Here is a 22,389-nt window from a genome sequence, read left to right as displayed (position 1 = left end):
ATCCTGTATATCACGCTTCCCCCCAAATATGCAACCTTTTTTTTCCCCGTATCCCCCCATTTATCCCTTTAGCTTTTTATGTGTCCTTAAATGCTGCTCCATACCATTATCCAGGTCAATAAGAAAGACAAAAACAAATGAGATGTAAAACAAATGAAAATAAAACAAATGAAAACAATCAGTGTAATTAGGGTGCAATCGTGAATAGTATGCGACGCAGTAGTGGTGGTACATGTAGTAGTACATAGTTAGTAAGTAATGTTTGTATGATGCCAATGATGATGACGGCTCTAGCAACAGATCCCAAGCCCCCTCTGCACATCCCACATCTGTGGCTGGACCTGTCCGTCCAACCTCGCCTTCCTCACACCCCACACCGCACCCCTCGTGTGCACACCCAGCTCCCCCAGCACCTTCCTGAGCTCCGGGTGTCTCCTCACCGCCATCCCCACCGTCTTCTTATCCATCTTCTTCGCCGCCATCTTCAGCTCCTTGCCATAGTTCCTCACCAAGTAGTCCACATCTGCCACATCACTACTCTTCGTCCTCGTCGCACACGCACTCAGCTTCCCGCGGAACAGAAACTCCTCCTTCAGGATGGGCACATAGCTCGTCCCCATGCGCGGCCCGCTGAGCACCTGGTTCCTCGAGACGGGGAACTGGTCGCGCGCCATCTCGTCGTGGCCCACAAACATCTCGACGAGCACCATGCTCTGCGAGTCCTCGGCGTCGTGCCAGAAGAAGGCGACGTAGTCCTCGCGGCACTGCGGGATCTCGAGCCAGCCCCGCTTCTGTGAGAGGATGCGCTGGATAGTGGGTTTGGTGGCCGCCACGAGCACGTCGATGTCTTTGGATTCGCGGTAGGCGGCGTGGGGGCTGCAGGCGAGGACGGACCAGCCGCCGAAGAAGCCGTGCTTGATTTTGTTGAAGGAGAGGATGCGGGAGAGGGCTAGGGCCGCGTCGTTGAGGGTTGATTGATGCATGGTTTGGTATTAGTGGTAGTATGTGGTATGTGATAGTTGTAGTAGTGCAATTGAGTGGTGGGTAGTTGGTCTGATAAGAATTGGAATGTTCGAATGGAAAACGCTGAATTCCGAGCTATGGAAGATACTGTCTAGTGGAGACGTTGAACGGTAGTGATAGTGATGGCAGAGATCGCAGTAGTAGTGTCGATCGATTAAAGTAATGGAAGTGAAAGAAAGGAAAATATTAAAGAACAAGCTGAATTAAAGATTGTAGTAGAACGCGCAACCAGGCACGATGCAGATCAAAAACCAATCGATGAGATAGGATAAATGAAGTGCAATATATAGTCTAAAAGATTTGTCGAATGAATGAAACAATAAGAGTGGTAATAATATATCGTCGACCAATAGTAGATAAATAATAAGCAGTAATGAAAGAAAAAAAGAAAGTAATGGAAACACCACCTCAGCTGAAGAAACGTCGAATGTCGTATGTAGTCGTAGTCGTTGCAAGTGAAGGTGGGGTGTGGGGTGGTGTTTGGGGAAAAGAATGAGGGGATGGGAGGCGGAGGGAGGCGGAAGGAAGGTGAGGTAAGAAGGGAGATTACTGCCGCTTTGCTGCTGAACAATGGGAAAGTAGAAAAGCGTAGAGGAGATGAGGCCGTAATCTTATATATCACCAATCAGCCAACCATCACGATCACGTTTAGACCCTGCCATCCTGGTCACGCAGCCTATAGGCGGGCGTTTTGTGGGGTGAAACTTATTTTTGTTGTTCGTTCAAGGGTTTCGAAGGCGTTGTTTACAGCTGTATGCTTGCCCACGAAGCGCCCGGAACCATGTTCGGATCGGATTTATATGGGATAGCGGCGCGGATCGAAGTACCTTACAGCACAATTGCAGCCGAAATGATACATGGGGCAGGATCAGTAGCCAGGGTATGATGGTATTCACCCACGGCTCCCTACGGCATGTATGATTTTCTCATGATATCTTTTTCGTGCCTTACTGTTGCCTGGGGATCAAACAGGGGCAAAGAATGGTAGACGGCTCGCTAGAGTGTGCGATCATTGGTTATGTTGGTCTGTGCTAATTTCCTTTTCCTTACTCTCCCTCTTTCGTTCGAGGGTCGAGACGCGCGTGGCTAATTTTATCCTGTAACAACCCGCTAGCGACCGTTGAGGCTCTAAATAATCTTCCAGCCTTTCCCTTCTTTGTGCGAATTCAGATCAAGAACAGAAAAGAGCCGAAAGATCATAATTCCTTTTAGCGCTCTGAGGTCATGTAAGTGGCTGCATCTGGAAACCATCGTTGTCTTGCAAACCCCAAAACGGCCGCTGGAATCCATCGTCTAGTTAGTTAGCGTCCATCATCTAACATCACTCGGCGCCAATGGAAGCGCTCGGCGATGCGGCGATATGCCGTTTTCTTTCTTTCTTTCTTGAATCCCATAGTCTGCAGATATCGATGCATGATAGACCTTGACAGCTCAAGGGCAGAAATAGAATAGCATTCTGGAACTTCAGATTCCTCCCTCCCATGACTTAGATCGGGACGCAGGTCCCATTTGAGACAAGATCCACCGACATAATAGCACTCTGGAAGTTCGCTCTTAGCAGCACGATCATGCAGGGGCATTTTAATGAGACAGGATCTGCTCACCGATGGCGTCAAATCATGAATAGAGGAAACACTGACAGTCTGTAGCAGCGCTGCTGCAGAGTTCAATAATGCTGTCTGTATTTAGTAAACACCACGTAATCACGTGGCGACGTCATAGGACGCGGCGCCTGGCCAGCTGGTGCTGCTTGAACAGATGATTGTGGAAGGCTGTGCTGTTATCCTGCAAGGTAGATGGATGATGGATGGCGGATGGATGGTCGATGAGCTGGCTCGAAGATGAGATACAAAGCCAGAGGATGTTGAAAATTTAATTGATGTGTACATATGTACCTACAACATGTACATGACTACACGTAACTTAGATTGGGCCGTCTGTCGTGACTCGCGTTTAAGCACCTTCCCGCACGTGCATGCCACAGAACTCTATCCCTGCGCGTCCACTGCAGGTCCCGATATTATCATAAATCACTTTGTGCTCCTCGGTAAACTTCCACGCCACATTAACGTCAATTCAATCAAGCAGTCAATCAATCTCTGTTCTGTGATTACATATAGTCGCCCAAACATAGGGGGCTCGGACCACAAGAGCTACATGTACTGTATAGGCTAAACTCGAGCGGTTACTCCGATCAGAAAGGTTTATTTTGACGCCTCGGGGGCAAACTTGCCGTATAGCACTAATCTATAGTTCGGCGTCCCGCCGCATCTAGATGGGCGGGGGGTTATACACGCCAAGGTAATCTAATCACTCAATGACAGGTCATGAATCTGAAACCAGATATCAGAATCATAGTAATATATCAGATGTTTGCACTCCCGTCCAACCCAACAACTATAAAGAATTTCATTTTGTTCGTGAGCTATTATTGGTGCTAACAACATATATGTAGCAATTATTACACCAACCACGTACCACGGCCCCGCACATAGGTGTGCAACCGTATTTTAAATCATTGGCACCAAGTTTGCTGCAGTGGTGCGTATTATACATACGTAGGAGGGACAATGTCTCGAGACTTACGACGAAGTACTTTACATTGTAATTGACTCGTGTGACCAGATACTAGGTGGAAGATATGTCTTTCTGTGATATGTGCTGTACCTTTGCTATTCTTGGCTGTGGGTACATGTAGTAATGATCACAAGCACATACATGTCTATCAACGCTAGAACATCTAGTGTGTACATACATGTAGGTAGATACGATCTCACGACAATTGCAATACCTCGAAGAAAAAATAAGGTTTAGCAACTACTGGCTCCCTGCGTCCTCCGGTTCAATGGAAGCAAACACCACCACAATTGATAAATACACAATACCCTCCATGTTCCCCTGAAGGCCACTCTCACCATCGTTCACCTCTACAGGCCTCACCTCCAAAGCTACTAAATCAAAAGCAATGCCTAAATCCACCCGACCCAAGACTAGAGCCCCCTCTACATCCAGCTCTCACTTCCCGTCAAAACCCTACATGCGAGGCATAGCCAGCACACCTAATACGTCCGCCTCTGCCCTTCCCCCCGCAGTAGCTTGGTCTGCCGCAGATGATGAGCTCCTGCTTAGTTCAAAGTCTTTGGGGAAGAAATGGGTAGAGATATCACCCCTTTTCGAGGGCAAGACATCGAATGCGTGTAGAAAGAGACACGCAAGGCTCGTCACGCATACACAGGTGGAGTGGGATGAGTTCAAGGAGAGGGATTTGGCGGTGGAGTTTGTTAATGCGAAGGTGAACTTTTTTAAGACGATTGCGGGGAATATGAAGTTGGAGTGGAGACAGGTAGAGAAGAAGGTATGTTTTTGACCAGGATGCCGAGCACGAGGGTTGGATATTTGCTGATGTGTAGTGAAGTGTCTGGAGTTGGGATTCAAGTCTTTACTAGAGAAGGGGAAACGATTTCCGACCACCCAGAACGCTCCACATGATCAAATACGGGCCGAAAGTACTTGCAGCAACACGCAGTCTGTGTCATCCGAGAATAGTGATAGTGATGCTACGCTGAAGGATGATGATTTGGAGATGAAAGATAAGGATCTTAATGATCATAGTAAAGATGAAGAGTCAAATGATAAAACTGTTACGAAGGTACTTAAGGAAATTAGAGAGATAGATGTAGGCTCTGACTAATGGTTGAAGCTCGAAGCAAAGTTTTGATCGAGCACAACTTCTCTCTCTCAATATATTAGAAAAGAGATCAGGCCGAGATAATAAGCAGATCTATGGAGTTGGCGAGTATTTATTCTAGCTGTTGTGCTTATTATGATTGAACCCACCGCGGTATATTAGAACTTTACATAAAGCATTATTACAAGAAGCTTAAGAATTACACGTCAAGGAACTAAGATATCCTTAAGTAGTAACCTTTGATTTCAATTTATCCAATGCATGTTGAGCTTAAGCTTCTTGAACTTGATTATTTCATTTTCATCGTATACGTATAGTTTGTTTCTTCTTTCTAAATGGTGTTTCCTCAAGATGAGATTCCTTGTGAAGTATATGGACTTGATTAAGTCTCGAAAGAGGCGAGATAGTCGCCAGAATACATACACAACACCACAAACACAAAATCCATCAAGAGCATAAATAGTCAACTCTTTCAGGCTGTATATAAAGGCCCTGTATACGTGTACTCCTTGTGTATCACTCTGGTTCACAGTATCTCACTCGGTTTCTCGGGCTTCTCTCATCTCGAGTGCTTTGGGATGAACGCCGTGAAAAGTGCTTATTACCTAAAGATTGAATATGCATGCTTACTCAATACACAAAATCGTGCTTTTAAGCATAACTTCATATTAGACTAGATATATAATGAGAGTTTCCACTCAGGCTGGGTTGGGTCGAATATATAAAAATGCGAGATTAGTTGACTCGAAAGTCACTTGTACTAATCATATCATTGCATGCACAAAATAGGAAATGATTTGCTAAACTAAACGTAACAGTATTCAAGGCCTAGACTTCCTTCTCGACTAGGTACAATCAAGAGAAAAAAGATCGTTCGAGGGTTGATCCTGCCGGCACTGCTAGAGATGCTGACTAAGGTGTCTGTCTCGTAGAGGCTTATATATGCCTACATGTACTTATCGAGTGACCATAGGGATGTTTTTTCTCTTTCAAACACTTATTTGCCACATGGCCGATATTTGATAAATTTGGGACTCTGTGTTTATAAGGCCAATTATTGCTAAGGACATTTAACCGCGTTCAAGAATTTCAAGTTATGTATTAGTTGCTTAAATAGAATTAATTAAAGTCAAAATTAACATGATCAATGTGGGTACATGTTGTGTAGCCTTGTACCATCACGTAATGGACAAACCAGTCGATCAAACTTTGTGTAATCACAACTTATCACTCGGTGCCAAGAAGCAAGTCACTCCGTGTTGTCATATATGATAAATATTGGTTGATTGATTGGTTGGTAGTTCATTCGTATATACAGCCCGTACGCGTAGGCTATGGGAAATACTGGGAATATCTTGCACAAAAGATGGATGGTACTATAAGATTTCACAGATAGTACAAGTACTCACTGTGCCTAGGATTGACCCAGGACATGGCCATATATATATTAACATAGTGGAGATCGAGAGCATATATAAGCTTTCGCAATATGATCATGACCTGGTATACTAGACAGAAACTCTACGGACTCCAAGGCTCAGAAGTCACAAAATCAACATTCCCTTCCCATGCTACTTAAAGTACTTACAAGTCAGAGCTTGCATATATTTTAGATTGCATAGTTATAAAGTTTCTCTAAGGATTACATACAGGACGGTTATATGGCCTCGCAACATGCAGCAAATATATTATCAGAACTAATCAATTGACTATTTAGTGTAGACCTCCGTTAAATTACGGTTCTGGGGATCTCGTAGAATGTGTCATAATTCTTCCAACTCGCCAATTAATCGCCTGATCGTGCGACAAAGATTTGTTTGCTTTCAATCCATCTACTCTCTCGGGAATGATACACTTACATATTCTCCATTCAATAGCATTTTTAATTTTATAGTAAATAAACCTCTCTTCTGAAATCTGTAGGGTAGGGGGGTAGTAGTTGCCGGATATTTATATAAAATCTAGTATATAACGACGAGCCTGCGTTACAAACGAAGATGTTTATACTATATGAGAAAGGAGATTATATTCGGAAGCGCAACCAAGGGGGCTATTATACTTAACTCTTTCAGAACCCGTAATATGGTGGGCGAATAACAACCCACTAAAATAGGAATTTGATCAAGTTCATGAAAGATATTGATAAAGAAACATTGTAGTTGTCTGTACTTTGTAGTTATTGATCAGTTGGTCATGATTCCATTTCATTAAAATGCTTAATTTTGTAGAATATTATCGAGTATCTTATAATATAAAAGATTAGGACGAAAATAATTTGTAAATGATGGGTACTGGTTGAAAACCTGCTGAAATATAAAAGAAGGAAGGAAGGTCGGAAGCTACTTGTACTCGATCGAGCTCGATGAATTAAGTGTGCGTCCAATAAACGAACTCTCAGCACACTCTCTATGGGAGGGGGTGTAAGTTTACAGCAGGGACAACCATAAATGAAGGGAAGCAACGTAAACTATGGTTTTTCTAAAGTTATGGATCCGTCATTATTACCAGTAACGTATTTGAATAGCAACAGCACTAAAGACCTACACATAAACTTTGGAGGTGAAAAGGCTCGGCAATGATCACAAACAAATTTCTACGCCAATAACCAATTTCCCAGTCTGACACTGACCAAGTTAAAAACGCAATATCTAGGTCGTTAATCACTCTTCGCGGTGGTAGCGCCGGGCCAAACCCTAGAAAATCAATAAATCATGGGAAGAAAAAGAAGCGTCCTGAAAATGCATGTCACTGTATAAACCTGAATTATTGGCTGGATGGGTAATATCTCTGATCTTCTCAGAAACAGAATCACAGAGCATCACTTGTGAATCATCAAGGATCACTCAGCGTCCTCCAATCATATGCCGAGGATCACAAGATGAAGTCTAATGCTTCACGTGTGCCAAGTCGGAGACTACCGCCGTGACAAAGCATACCAAGGGTAACTTGCCTCGGTCCTACCAGGCAAGCGCCTCAGTTGTTCTTCCTTCGTTCGCCGCCACGTCGAGGATATCTGAATATTTGCTACGCCAAACATAGACGACAAACACGAAATACAAATCCTTTTTTTTCTATTAGTTACACATCTCTTTATTGATCCATATACTACCACTGCCTATATACTGACATTACCATTTGCTGTCGCGTGTCAAGCTCTCTGGAGAGGTTCCCCTTTCGCTTCTTCAACCTTCGGTTTTATTTTCTAGCTACAAACTACAAACTACTAGCTTCAACTTTAACAACAGGTCAATACGCCTTTGAAAATGGACGAATTCAAGGCACAAACTCTTCCCCTTGTTCCACTTCCATATTCAACAGTTCTACTCCCGGGAGTTATACGTTAGTGCTCTTTTCCCTGCATTTGAGCTTCCCCAGCTGACGCAACAAATACTTTAGTTCGTATCTTCATATCCGATCGCAAAGACATCGCAGCCATAATATCAACCCTCACAACTGACGTCCCAAGCCCTACAATCGATGCTTCAAACCTCGCAATAGGATGTATCCCTCTCAAACCACCCACGCTAGTTTCGCCACCGATCGCAAAAGATGACGAGGATAAAAAGCGGATAATTCAGGAGGAAGGTGACGAGGTTGAGGAAACTCAGATCGCATTTCTAAATATTGATCCCTCCTCCGCCACCCCCGAGGAGCTATTCTCCCACGGAACAGTAGCACGTATCATTGGCCTTGAGGGCCATTCAGATGTCAATTCTTTCGGTAGCCCCATTGTTGGTGGTCAGAACGGGATGGCGATCGTAGTGGAGGGAATCTCCCGATTCCGGGTAAAGCAGTACCGACAGCGTACGCCGTTCATTGAAGCCGATGTGGAGCACTTCAGCGATGAGCCATTGAAAGAGGACGATACTAAGACGAATTCGTTCTTTTTGCAGCTCAAGTCGCTCTCCCGGGAATTGGTTGGATTGTTGCGAATGAGCTCAAATAGGGGCGCGGGATTGCCGCCGATCGTGGCAAGGAGGTTGGAGTTATTAATTGCGAAGAAGGATGTTAATGACGCTGGGTCTTTGGCTGATTTCATGATTTCGGCGGTGGAGACGAGGTTGTTTGAGAGACTTGATATACTTGCTGCGGTGGAGGTCCCTGAAAGGCTTGAGAGGGCGGTGGTTATACTTACTAGACAGGTGAATAAGATAAAATCGATAATTCAAAAAAGCAATAAGCTCGGGCCAGCTGTCCCGCCGCTTATTGTTATGGATAACAGGAGACAGGGCGGATTCGGGAACTCCAAGGGCGGTGGGAGAAGAGGTTCTTTCGGGGGTGATCATGATGACGATGGCGAGAATGAGGAATATGATGAGTTAGTAAAGAAGATTGAGTATGCAAGGTTGAGTCCGGAAGCTTTGAAAGTTGCGAGGAGGGAGCTTCAGCGGTTGAAGAGGATGAATCCTGTTCAGGCAGAGTACGGCATTTGTAGAACTTATTTGGAAACTTTGACAGAGGTAAGCAATATTTTCTTTTGCGAGTAGTTATTTCTTCCGTCGACTGGTATTCTCAGCGTCAAAACCGAAACCGGGGGTGGGGTGGAGCGGATTGCTAGCTGTGTTGTGTGTCTTCGTCCTTTCATCACCATCGATCCCCGAATCACGGCCTGCCTATCACGAATGTGACTAGCGGCTCTCGGAGCCATAAACTGGCTTCTCAAAAAGCCATAGTTGCAATTTCTTTAGGCGTCTTATTTAGTCACGCTTATGTAGGCGTGACTTAGATAACGACTATACCAAAACGGGAGAAATACAACCTCAACTACATGTCACTCAAACTTCCAGTTAAAAACATTTCATTTTTGTGTAAACAGGGCCTAGTTCCAGTTTTCAAAAACCTGAATGATGTCGATCTCCTTTTCAGTCAGGTTAATGAACTTGGAGCCGACTCGGTTTATACAAAGTCTCTATAGATATGCAATAGAGTGTTTTTTTCTTCTTCTGTTGCTAATCTGTAACAATATATATAGATTCCCTGGACAATAACTACAAACGATCAACTAGATTCAACAACTCTAGCTAAAGCTCGAAAGCAGCTCGATGACGATCATTACGGTCTCGAGAAGATCAAAAAACGACTCCTTGAATACCTTGCCGTCCTCCGTCTCAAACGCCAAGTCAACGAAGCTGCTGATAAAGCATATGCAGCGTCCGATGCTGCCGAGGAAGAAGCAGGAAAGGAGGCCCTAAAAGCCAAAGCCCTTGGCTTGAAGCCTGCTCCTAAGCCTGCTAATGACGAGAATGCCAAGTCCGATGAAGATACTACCGTTATTAAATCAGATGAACAACCTATAACTAAACCTAAGCGAAAGCCGTTTGTTGACAAATCACCGATCCTCTTGCTCGCGGGTCCGCCGGGAACTGGTAAAACGAGTTTGGCTAAGAGTGTGGCAACTGCTCTCGGGAGGAAGTTTTATAGGATCAGTTTGGGGGGTGTCAGGGATGAAGCTGAGATTAGAGGTCATCGGAGGACCTATGTTGCTGCTATGCCGGGGTTAATTGTCAATGCGTTGAAGAAAGTTGGGGTTGCGAATCCTGTTATTCTTTTGGGTTAGTATTCCACCTTTCCCTCCTCCTGGCCCTTGCGTTTTGCATTTGCGGTGTAACGTCGATATAGGCGTTCGGGATATTTCTGATCCCGAGCGTATGGTAATATCGAGCACTGTTTGAAGATCCGGTTAAGTTCAAGTAACATTAACAATAATTTGAATCGTAAAGATGAAATCGATAAACTCGGGGGTGCTAACCACCACGGCGACCCGAGTGCGGCAATGTTGGAAGTGCTTGATCCGGAGCAAAATTGGAGCTTTACTGATCACTATATTAATATCCCTATTGATTTATCTAAAGTGGTATGTTTCCCGTTTTTTCCGCCCCTTGGTACAGGCATCTCTTTCATCTTCCCATCTTCTTTACCCCGCTTTTCCGATCCGATCACACATGTCGAGAGAGATAGAGCGAGGTCTTGTGTCCCCTTTTCTCTCTGCAGTGTGGGTGTTACTGCTCGGTTGCACGTGTTTTAAATAGGTTGTTTATTTGCGACGGATGCTGGATTTAAATTTCCGTTTAATTTTCCGCACGCGAGCCGGGGAAAGGAGAAAAGAAGGGCGGAGAATATTATCTACCGCTCTGTTTCCTAGCTATACCCTCCCGGCCCATTGCGTGCATATTGCCAGGATTAATCACGCCGGACAAACTCGCGGGGGGGGAGCCCATTTTACCGTTCAATTTACTACTGATCTTTAATGCCTTCTCACTCAATTATGCTGTGCATGACTGGGAGGTGTTTGGGGGCTGCGGTTGTTGGTTGCGGGATAATATGCTAATTGGATGACTACTTTCAGCTTTTTATTGCCACAGCAAATTCGCTCGACACAATACCGGCGCCTCTTCTCGATCGTATGGAATTGATTCAGCTCAGCGGATACACGTCCCTCGAGAAAATGCACATTGCGTCACAATACTTGATTCCTAAGCAATTGACATCAAATGGTCTTAGTGAGGGCCAGGTTGAATTGCCTGACGATGTCCTTGCTAAAATCATAACGTCGTACACTAGAGAATCTGGGGTCAGGAATCTGGAGAGGGAAATAGGGAGCGTGTGCCGTGCCAAAGCAGTCCAATATGCTGAGGCTAAAGACGCTGGTCAAGATGATTCGTACAACCCGAAAGTTGAGCTCTCAGAGCTCGAGGATATCCTGGGCATTGAGAAATATTACTCCGAACTTGCTGAGCGTAGCAATAAGCCTGGGATTGTTACAGGATTGGTTGCCTACAGCATCGGCGGTATCGGCTCAATCTTATTCATTGAAGCTGAGCATATGCCTGGTAATGGGAGACTGCAGCTTACAGGGAAGCTGGGCGATGTAATCAAAGGTTCGTCTGATGTTTTACAATATGTTCTTGTCTGTTACTACTGCTTCATTGAGGTCTTATGTGGTTGATCTTGATTTACTTTGATTATGCGCTGACTGTGACTGATTATCCGCAGAGAGCGTCGAGGTTGCCCTAACCTGGGTGAAAGCGCATGCCTATGTCCTTGGCCTTACACACCACCCAGACGAGGATCTTTCAAAGAATAAAAATGTGCACGTGCATTGTCCCGCCGGCGCTGTGCCAAAGGTTTGGCTCTCCCTTCTTCCCTCGCTTGCGCTTATTGACTCGCAACTTATCGAGTCTCCTGTTTGGCTGCTTGTGGGGGCTTCGTCAGCTGACTTTTAATTTCACCACTCTAGGATGGTCCGAGCGCAGGGGTCGCTTTTACGATCGCCATGATATCCATGTTTTCTGGTCGACGAGTCTCCCCCACGCTTGCCATGACGGGCGAAGTGTCTTTACGGGGGAGAGTCACTGCGGTTGGTGAGTGAGACTTCTAGCATTATTCTATGGATCATCTTCGTTTTCATCTTTGTCTTATCTATCCTCCCCTCTGTGCCTACAAAGCCTGAGAATTGAGGAGATTATGATGGATGTGCATGTGGATATGAATGCTCAAATCTGTTGACTGAATAACTGAATATATGACTGACTCATCTCACGTTCCTAAACAGGTGGCATAAAAGAGAAATTGATCGGTGCGCTAAGTGCCGGTGTCAAAACGGTACTTCTACCTGCGCATAATAGGAAGGAAGTACGTGAGCTACCTGAGGAGGTCAAGAGTGGGTTGGAGATAATTTACATCCGGTAAGCCAGTCATAACAATCTAAAAACATCTTCAGCACCTGCAATGTCGCAACCGACAAGGAAAGGGGAGAGATAGAGAGAGAGAGAGAGAGAGAGAAAGAGAGAGAGAGAGAGAGAGAGAGAGAGAGATTCAACTTGCTGACCACAATTGTGTGTTGTTGTGTAGGAGCCTATGGGAAGCGCTAAAATACGGTATGTGTTGAACGAATCTGTCCTTCTGCCACGAGTTTTTGATGATCTTGTTACTGACTTGGCTCGATTTGATCTCAGTCTGGCCTGAGTGGAGTGTCGGAGAAGACAACATGTCTTCGATTGAGAGCAGATTGTGATTATGACAACTAAATATCTAGTTGGTCGTGTATTCTTAGTTTATGCAGCGTAATTTTTTTCCTTTGAATTTGATGCTTGCAATTGGACCTCTATTTGCGGATTTTATTTATTTTTTCCTCTGGATATCCTCCTATTCGTACCTCACTGTGTGGTCACAATTGTGTTACTGTCCTCATCCCTCCTGCGGAAGCTATTTTACCCGATATCAGTTGCAAGTCCTCCTACCTATTCACTTCATGTATCAATTCCAGTTTCCATACTGCGAGGGAGCATCTTTTTTACACCGATCCCCCTCGTACCGCCTGATCTACCTTGCGCATTAGCGAGAACAAATATGCCCCCTTGCCCACAGCAGTCACCTAGTAGTGTGTAGAGGACAAACTACTTGTGTCCCAGCCCATGTAACGTGTCTGTTCGGAAGATTCCTTGGCCACGTTTTGTTCCCGCAAAGAAAAGTCTGGGGTTTCTATCTCAAATCCCTTGCAATCAACTCAACCTAGTATATATCATATCATCCTGTGCGATCAAGGTCTAGGCTGCGGTGTGCAAAGATCACTCCTGTGGCAAGCGTACGGCAATGAGAATATGATTCTCGGTCACACCAATTAAAGATGTGGCCACGATAGACATTGCCGGTAGCCTGGCCTTTCCAACTTGATCTTTACACGCTTGACCGCAAATCTCATATGATTGCCAGCAACTCGTTTTTATTTTTTCTTCTTTCTGTTCCTCTCTCCCTTTCTCCCTTTTTCCCTGATCCCGTCCTCCGCTCTTTACAGCGAAGAAAGGAAAATATGATTTTGTTCTCTGACTGCACGTACGTAAATATTATCATTGGGAAGAAAAAAAGACGATAAATGGGTCCGGGTTTTTTTAACAACCTTTTCGACACATTCCGGTGGTAGCCACCTCACGGATAGAGGAAGGGGAGCGCGAGGGGAGAGTTCAAAAGTAATTCGAGCCGAGGAACCGATTGCGAAAAAAAGATCTTCGCACATATTCGTCGCGGCACAAGCTGGGTCTGTTTCAGTTTGTCCCTCTCCACAATCCTCAATCTGTGAGTGAATTTTCATGAAATTTTCCTGTATGAGGGGGGAGTGCCGGTGGACGGAAATCGTCACAACGCAGAGGAAGGATCAGGGAGAGACAATAACATAACCCGGGGATTCCCCAGATCCTTCCCCGTGATGATCAGAGGTGAAAAAGGGTTTCTACCCTTTTCCCCTCCCTCCCGTCGCCGCCGCCTCCCCGCTCTGGTTTGTCTCTCGGTTTCCTTTTTTTATATTTGTTTTATTTTGTTTCGATGGGAAACATTATTCTCCTACATATGAGCAATAATATGGTTCAAGGGGGTGCCTTTCCTATTTTTTCCTTTCTTTTTTTCCCGCCTTTAGTTGACAGCAGACTAGATCCTGGATAACATGCCGCCAACTTCCGGGCCGCCCTGTGATCTCCAAGTCTCCGAGCGGCGGAGTTCCGGGAGTTGGGTGTGGAAATTTTGAGACCTCCGGGGGTCCACATTTCCCAACATCACAAAGCCACACTGGGGGAAGGTAGGAACTTGGGTGAGTGGAATGACTGACTGATTGATGTTTAAGGCAATTCTTTGCTCTCTTTGTAATATAGGTAGTTTGAGGAGGTGCATTGGATGGCTTCTAATGATGACGATACATATTCGGCGTGTAATGGGGGTGAATATTTTTTACTTTTTTCGCGGATCAGGAGAGGAGACATGCTTCCTTCCGCCGAAGCAGGGGAGTCTAGGTAAGGTGTAGGTACCTACATGTACTCAGACGTGGTTGTGAAGTTGTGATATGTATGTAAGTCCATGTTCGTATGTAGCCAGCCATCATAAGCCAGTCAATATGTATGGGAACCTCCGCCACCAGCTACCACAGCCCACCTTATTTACTCTGGAAATTCGATCTCGGATCGTGTGCTAGCGATAATGTAAGACATTTTTGTGTGTGGGTTGTATGTGCTGTGCGATAAATACCTATCAACTTGGACGACTGGACTGATATGTTGAGATGAAACCCTGGATTGGGCACCTGGTACGTGACACGAAGGAGAACATGTAGTGACAACGGGCGTGCTTGAGAGTACTGGCCCAGAGGGAATCTTCCTCGTGCAAATGGTACATATGTACGTATGTCTAGATACCTGTATCTATGTACTATTGTTTGTATCTGTCCATGGCCAGCCAACATATTGAAGCAAGGGGACGGTGAGTGAGTGAAGTGTAGTCCGAACACCCCCGGGAAAAATATTTAACGGGGGAAGGTGGGAAATTCAATTCCCAACCCAGATCCCCAATTAGATGTGCCCTATGTTTAGTTTATCTCATAGCCCAAAGAAGTGCATTCTGAGCAAGCAAAAAAAAAAGATAACGAGTCATGGTTGTCACTATCTCCCTGCCATCTCCATACACCGGTACTGGGGGTGGTATCAATTCCCAGGACCCAGTTTTTTTTATTATTATTATTATTTTGCCCAGCTGAGCTGGGTAGCCACGAGACAGAGAGGAAGAGCAGCATGTAGAGCATGCAGTTGACGAAGGCGAGGAACCTAAAATGCACGAGGCTCGGATGGTGAACTAGAACATCGGGCAAAAAGCCGCGGAGAAATTTTATTCCCAGATGAATTAATTAAGGGAAACCTTTTTTTTTTCCTTTTACTCCGCCGGCGGCTTAAGGGAACAAGAACCCCTACGAGGGTGGGGTCTAGATGAACGGCGGCGTTTTTTCTTCTTCTTGGTGGCCATCAGGAAGGCTGCTATCTCTGCTTACGTTCAAATTCCCTTGGCCATGGTATCTCTTTTTTGTTTCTTTTCTTTTTCCTTCCCTTCTTTCTTCCCTTTAGGTGTTCGGGCTGATCATGCCACCTTTTTTTCCCTTTCCCCACACATGTCGCAATGGGGGGGAGGGGAGGATGCTGGGACGGGAACGGTTTCGGGTATTGATTGATGCGTAACCATCATTTTGTGTCTCCGAGAGATGTGCTGCCACCCAAAACCCAGAGCGAGCAGAGGTACGGTCCAGGGTAGTAAGGTAGGGAAGGAAGGAGGATCAAGACCTCACTACATACACCCTACCCGTAATCTCTTGCTTCAAATAATTCCCCACTCTCAGGCCCTGCCCTATGTATGTAGGTACCTGTATGTAGAGTACCTACATACACATGTCCTATCCCTCGTCCTATCATAATCCCAAGCAGCGCTACTCTACCAGGGAAAGGGAAGTGCCAGCTGTTAACGCTATTGGAGGAGACTCGCTTTGCTTGCTGACCGATACCTCAATTCCCTCTTATATTAGCTTTCTGGTGGTTTTCGGCTATATGAAGCGAACTCTGGTAGCGGGCTTGGAATAATTACTGGTTTACCTGAATACTATGTCCAGGTACGGTAAAGAGTAAAGGGGGAGAGGTGCAGTCTAAGTTACGGATCTTCACCTCAAAGGGTACTCGAATAACTTACATACCACATTCGTTCAAGATACGGTGCTAGTAAGACCTCAACCAACAGCAACATCAACGACCAACAGTTAACGTCCGTCCGTCCTTCGGGGCTTCAACGAAGTCTACCCAAGGAACTAAACCAGAGCCTAGGCTGATAAGCATGTGAATTTTCCGTCCCTCTTCATTGGGTTCCCCCAACCTAAGCTTGCCATGGGCAAACTGCGGGGCAAAGATGGATGGATGGATGGATGTGCATCGGTAGAGTACTCTAGCAGCAGTAGTAGAAGGTTGAAAGGCACCGGTTGTCTTGTCGTCGGCAACGACCGACCGCGGTGTGGGATGTAGAGTGCCCTACTCTACCTAAATGTACCTAGGTGCCTGCTCCACTCTACCTACACCTTTCCCAGCCTAATGGTTATATAGCGGACTCTAACTTCATTGCAGTGCGTACATAGTACGTTGTACTAGGCACTTAGCGAAGGCCTGTAAGATTGACTACTCCAGAGCGGGAGCTTTAAAGCTTGAAACTACCTTATCCTTGCTCTCTTCCCCCCCCCCCCAATTGTGACCTACATGCTCAACCTCATAGGCGAACCCGCTGCGGTAGCGGTAGATACTATGTAGAGTAGAGGGGCCCCGCTGCCATACTTCCACTCCATGCGCTTTCTTCATCCTGCAATTTGAACCCTATGGAAAGGAAAAAGAAAAGAAAAAGTCGTTGACGGAAAAATAGGTACAAAAGCGTCCATAAAAACACGAGCGAATAAATTCCAGGAGCGGGTAAAATCGTGAGAATTAAAAAGAAATCAAAGAATCTGATAGATGACATCCCGAGAAGAGCCCCTTGCAGTTGGTTCGCAGTAGGAGCTCTACAACGCTGGTTCGCCTTTGAAAGGGTCCGTGAACAGCATTTTTCGAGGAACGAAGTAGTGCTCTCCTCTGGCAAGCAGCAGGGCACGAAAGACATGTACCTACAAGGACAGGAAGCAATTGATCTTGCCTGATCCATACGAGTATCACAATTGACCTTTCGATATCATGTTTCGTTGTTTCTGCCGATACTCACACAGACACAGAAACACAGACGCGCGTATATATGACCCTTCGCGTGCTCGGATTATATCGTTCCGAAACTGGGGAAATGATCGACTGTTAAGACTCTTTCTGATAATTTACACAGCTTCGCGAGAACTAGGAATTAAAGACTTTGAGTTCCTGCATAAATATATATATGAGCGATATGAGTGATATGATGATCATGGGTGAATACATGTAGATAAATAAGAAGGGGGGAAAATAAAGGTAAGGAAAAAAGGAAAGGGAAAAAAAAGAAAGGAAAAAGAAAAAAGAGACCGAGCCCTTGTTACTGGTATGTACCAGTGTGTCGTAATGGAAATTCTCAACTGAGACAGAACTTTGCCATTCATTTAACCTGGGTCCGGGTTCGGTACCGAAAGAGTTTCGGGGAGAAGGCTTCGGAAACGATAGGCTCACGATTCCGATCCGAGAGCGCGTTGAAAGCGGAGCATATCACAGGAAAAGGGCATTTCGCCTGAGCTTTCGGCGTTAGGCTGGCCTCTTCCCCGTTGCAGAGTAGAGCGGGCAAATGAGGGCGCACATAAAGTCTCGGGGTGGAAGCCTTCTATTTCATCAAACCTTCGCTTTTTGCCCGCGTATGGTCAAAGGCGCATACAGGCCGTGGCAAGAGGTAAGCGATCGGATATGATGATCGTCGCTGATATGATACTCTCATGTCGCTTCATATGGTTCATCCGTCCTCATCTCCTGCAGTGTTCGGTGTTATATACGGTTTTTATACGAAACTCTTGATTACATTGAGGTGCACTTCAAGGGAGAGGATGGGGTATGGTAAACTGTAAATGCGTTCTTTTCTGATGTCTCACATGTCAGATAGAAACTCGTAAAGCTTGGGTGGACGTATCCTTTTACATAAGCCTTCAATAAACCCTTGCTCAGTACGGTGTATTTACGTACATAAATGTATACAGTACTCTACACCCTACTTGAACCTCGGGTACCCTCACCACCACCCCGAGGTTGTTGGGTTATATTCATCTTTCTCTGCGGCTCTGTCCGTAGTCCCGGCCGGCCGTGCTCTAATATGTCTAATATGTAGCCACTCGGGATCTGTAGACGTTTTCCGAATGATGGGAGATTTGATAAGGCAAAAAGAGAGGCAGAAACATAAGCAGAGGAAGATGAAGAAGGGGAATGGAGAAATGGGGAATTTGGGAAAGCGAATAGGGATCAAGTGATCTACTGGGTTGAATTGCATCTGGTCTTTTCACTTTCCTTTTTCCCTTCCTTTCCTTTATGTTCTCCAAGCTTTTTTTGCTCGACCACAGCCCGTTTTTGATGTTCTGCCGGTACGTTGAGGAAGATCCAACAAATGATAAGGTCTGTCGTTACGAGTCACGAATTCTTAAAGACACACCAACACCGGGAATAAGTCCGTCCTGTTTCGGAATGTCAGATTCAGTCAGTAGCTGTGTATCGTAGGGCTGTAGTAGCTTTGCCAATTCGTCACAACGACATCCCATCTCCCGCTGTTGCGTCTGTTTCCAATCGGGGACAACCTGACTGGGGCTAGAGACCTCCACTCTCCCCACCCCTCCCAAATATCATAATCTCATACCGTGGGTGAGCTGTGACCCTTTTGCAAATGCGCTCAGGGATCACCCGACTGGCAACGGAGAATTCATTCGGTGGTAGCGATGGTTGACAAGAAAAAAGCGATCGTCTATTCCGTCTGGCTAGTTTTGTTTGTTGGCTTAGTCTTGTTTCCTTTCTGGGGCATTCCTCATCACTACGCTAACTACTACCCGTGGAGAGTATGTACCCAGACACAGTGAATCACTGACACTGACTGACTGAGCCCTGATCCTCCATTTTCCTTTCTTTTTCCTTCCTCTTACGCCGGCCTTATTGTGCCAACTGTGTCGTCCGCTAATCTCTCAAGCCGTCGATCGTTGATTTGTTTTGTTTTCTCTGCCTGACTTCCGGCTCCAATAGCACACGCTAACTGTGTCATCCCACGCAGCCCGTTGCTACACTTATTCTGCTGAATCTCGATCCAGTTCGAAGGGGTATTCTTTCTTTTCTTCTGCTGGTTCTTCTTCTGGTTCTTCTTCTCCTCCTCCTGCTCCTCCTGCTCCTCCTGCTCCTCCTGCTCCCCTGCTCCTCCTGCTCCCCTGCTCCTCCACCCTCTATCATCCACATCCATTATCCTCAGCCCCCGTGTACATACTGGGCTAGTATCTTTTGTTTCGAGTACGTTTATTGTTTTGTGTTTGTTTTATTTTCATACGATAACACCACACATTTCATGACATCTTGATTCAGGATTGAGGGATATCAGAGAGGATAGGTAGGTAGAGGGAGGGGGGCAAGAAGTCTCATTAGCGGATATCAAATGTTCTAGGCACTCATTGTAGGTAACACCGTAAAGTACTCACCTAGGCAAACAAGGTAGCCTGTAAGGTAGGGAGTAAACTACAAGGACGTTCCTCCAAGAGTTGGCGCCACTACCTGAGTACTTGGTAGTAGTGTGATACATTTTATTACGTCCCCAAAGAGTGCACATATCAACAGGTATTGTACCATAGAGTCAAAGGAGGGTAAAGTAGAAGCCTGAACGATTTCTGCGCACACACACACATACACACACACACCGCACGCACACACGGGGTAGCTCCGACACGCAAGATAGATTTGCGAGTCTTGTCGCCAACGACCATCAACGAACAGCAGGAGCTAAACTGCTTGCGATATCGTAATGAAGAGAGAGAGGAGAGACCTAGAGAAAAAGAGCTTTGTTGAGAGAGGCCGAGGGAGAAAACAGCCAGGGCTTATTACTTCGTTGTGGGTGCTGACAGGACTGATTGTGATGAGAACGCTTACCTACCTGCGTGCTGATTGAGGTAAGAGTGATTGATGACGATAGAATCATATTGAGTATCCTTCGACTCTCCTCATCCTATGAACCACCTATCCTATCTCATCGTGTCTGTCCTATCCTCATCTTGTTTTCTTTTCCCATTCTCTTTCCCATCCCGAATCGGTACCTCTTTGCTTCTAACATTATTGTTGTCCTACTTTTCTCCCATTGATTTGATTAGCTGGAGATCAGAGGACGTCAATTAATTGCAGCTCGCTCTTTAGCTTTCGAATTCCATTTCCCTGGTCCCATCACCACATCCTTTCCAATATTTCGGCCCATCCATCTTCCCCCCAGTCAATCCTTCTGCCCGACATACCTAGTCTCACACGTCCCTTCATCTATATTCCTCCTCCCCCCCCCCCCCCCCACTACCTCTCTCGCACCCTCTCCACCCGCCCGCTTTGTTCCGTTGAACTGTAGGTAGGTAGTCCAGGACCTAGTTTTACTCTTGTTGCCTATTTCTTGAATCCTGACTACTGCGCCGTCGTTGCTATTGTGGTGGACAACTCGAATTATTCCTTACCTATCTACTACCTATCCCTTCTCGCACCCCCCCCACAAACCGCCAATCCCAAATCCTAAATCCCACCCCCATAAATTCTCCTTTTTAGGACCTTTTCTCGTCGGAGACTAAAAAAGCAACGCTAGACTTTTCATCTTCAGTCAATTTCAATTTTACGCGCCATCATCCTTCCATCCATCCATCCATCCTCCGCCACTACCTTATTACTACCGGCCCACTCCACCTATTCGAAATTTCTCTTTTTTGTGTCTTGATAATCTTTTCCCTTTTTCCTTCGCATGTTAGGTATGTGTGTCGCTCCTGGTTTGTCCAGGCACGGTTGACTGAGATGCGGAGCGAAGGCGAACGTTATATGTATGCTCACATGTTCCTCATCAGACTCCACACCCTCCTGAGCCAAATCTCCCTGCTTTTCGCTACCGACTAAACCCGCACTCTGTTACATACGTTACCAACCAGCTTGTTGATCTCATCTCTTTTTCTCTTGCGTCCCATGCTGAGGTCTCTTACTGTACCCGTCGCCCTGTCACTCCTGCTTCTCGATTAGCATCAGAAACTGCCGTCTTTGAAATTTATTATTACGACCGTTTCCGTTCTCTGATCTGAGGGAGAGAAAAAAAAGAAAAGGGAAAGGGAAAGAAAAAGAAAAGAAAAACAGAAACAAAAAGTGAAGAAGGAAAAAAAAAAAGTACTTTCTTTCTATCTACCTACCTCCTACCTATATGCAAGCTCCCATGCAATCCTCTTCCCCCCGACCTCCACCGGTATATTCTTCGTTCGGAGAACGTCGATCCATATCACACGATTTAGCTAGGTTCTCTCTCGACCTGGGCCCGGCCCGCCCTGGAGCCTCACGACCAGCTCATACGGTGCCTTATCCTTCTCCGCCAATGTCGCATTCCCCTCCTCCCATCAATCCATTGTCTCCTAAGCAGCAGGATGCTCGACGAAGACCTTCTAACCCAGTAACTCTACCCTACGATACACAGGGGATGCAAGGGCGAGCTCAGGAACAGCTTGCTTACTCCCACGAACACCAGCACCATCTGCAAGGACCAGTCAGTGCGACAACAACTTCATTAGAGAACGAAAAGTTTCCTGCGCCGTTTCCGTCCAACAATGGGGATAATTCGTATTCACACCTGACACAAATCTCCGCAACAGCTCCGGGGAGCCAACGGTCACCATTCGCTACACAGCCGTCATTCCTACCACCACAACTTCCTCGACGAACAAAGTCGCATGTGGCCTCTGCATGCGTCAATTGCAAAAAGGCACATTTGGCCTGTGATGGTACGTTTGGGCATTTTCAATAAATATTTCCTTCTCCCCCATTGGACCCCCCCCCCCCCCCCCCCCCAAAACCCAATTTTTATTTTATTTTCTTGTTTTGGCCAGAAACCTCGTGTTTCGCTGGGAGGAACATTTGGTATTTTTTTTTCCGGACCCGGGGCCTCGGCGTGGCCTGCTTGCTTGTTGTGTTGCTTGCTGTCGCTTTCCGGCGAACTCTATTTTCTGGGGGAGTCTTGCCGTTTCAGGCACAGAGTGAAATTGAGATCGAGAGTGAGAGTTGCCCTCGGGATATCGGCGGTTACCCCATGTGTTCATCCGATAATTGAATTCAGGGGGACTTTATCCGCTTGATTAATTATGCGGGATGGGAATTTCACTCATCTCTCTATCCCCAAATCTTTTTATTCCGTTTCCTTAATTTCTTATCGGC

General features: G+C 45.9%; 4 protein-coding genes across 4 annotated transcripts; 2 read left to right on the top strand and 2 right to left on the bottom strand.

The window, feature by feature from the left end:
• Positions 1-290: 290 nt before the first annotated feature.
• On the bottom strand, positions 291-983 carry H6S33_009050 (uncharacterized protein; the record flags this gene model as incomplete). Its single annotated transcript, XM_044840403.1, has 1 exon — positions 291-983. The coding sequence occupies one exon, from the start codon at positions 981-983 to the stop codon at positions 291-293; it is 693 nt and encodes a 230-aa protein (XP_044697865.1).
• A 3,005-nt stretch (positions 984-3,988) lies between these two features.
• H6S33_009049 (uncharacterized protein) lies at positions 3,989-4,714 on the top strand (the record flags this gene model as incomplete). Its single annotated transcript, XM_044840402.1, has 2 exons — positions 3,989-4,378; positions 4,439-4,714. 2 exons carry the CDS (start codon positions 3,989-3,991, stop codon positions 4,712-4,714), a joined length of 666 nt encoding a protein of 221 aa, XP_044697864.1.
• A 3,260-nt stretch (positions 4,715-7,974) lies between these two features.
• On the top strand, positions 7,975-12,725 carry H6S33_009048 (uncharacterized protein; the record flags this gene model as incomplete). Its single annotated transcript, XM_044840401.1, has 10 exons — positions 7,975-8,050; positions 8,108-9,171; positions 9,684-10,263; positions 10,432-10,565; positions 11,058-11,589; positions 11,705-11,835; positions 11,949-12,072; positions 12,264-12,396; positions 12,563-12,588; positions 12,667-12,725. The coding sequence occupies 10 exons, from the start codon at positions 7,975-7,977 to the stop codon at positions 12,723-12,725; spliced, it is 2,859 nt and encodes a 952-aa protein (XP_044697863.1).
• A 6,389-nt stretch (positions 12,726-19,114) lies between these two features.
• On the bottom strand, positions 19,115-19,426 carry H6S33_009047 (uncharacterized protein; the record flags this gene model as incomplete). Its single annotated transcript, XM_044840400.1, has 1 exon — positions 19,115-19,426. One exon carries the CDS (start codon positions 19,424-19,426, stop codon positions 19,115-19,117), a length of 312 nt encoding a protein of 103 aa, XP_044697862.1.
• Between the last annotated feature and the right edge of the window lie 2,963 nt (positions 19,427-22,389).

This window comes from Morchella sextelata (assembly GCF_020137385.1).
Source record: "Morchella sextelata strain SCLS chromosome Unknown scls_3, whole genome shotgun sequence".
Classification (NCBI taxonomy): Eukaryota; Fungi; Ascomycota; class Pezizomycetes; order Pezizales; family Morchellaceae; genus Morchella; species Morchella sextelata.
The sequence above is the reverse complement of the archived record's forward strand: the minus strand, read 5'-3'. Positions and strand labels throughout refer to the sequence as shown.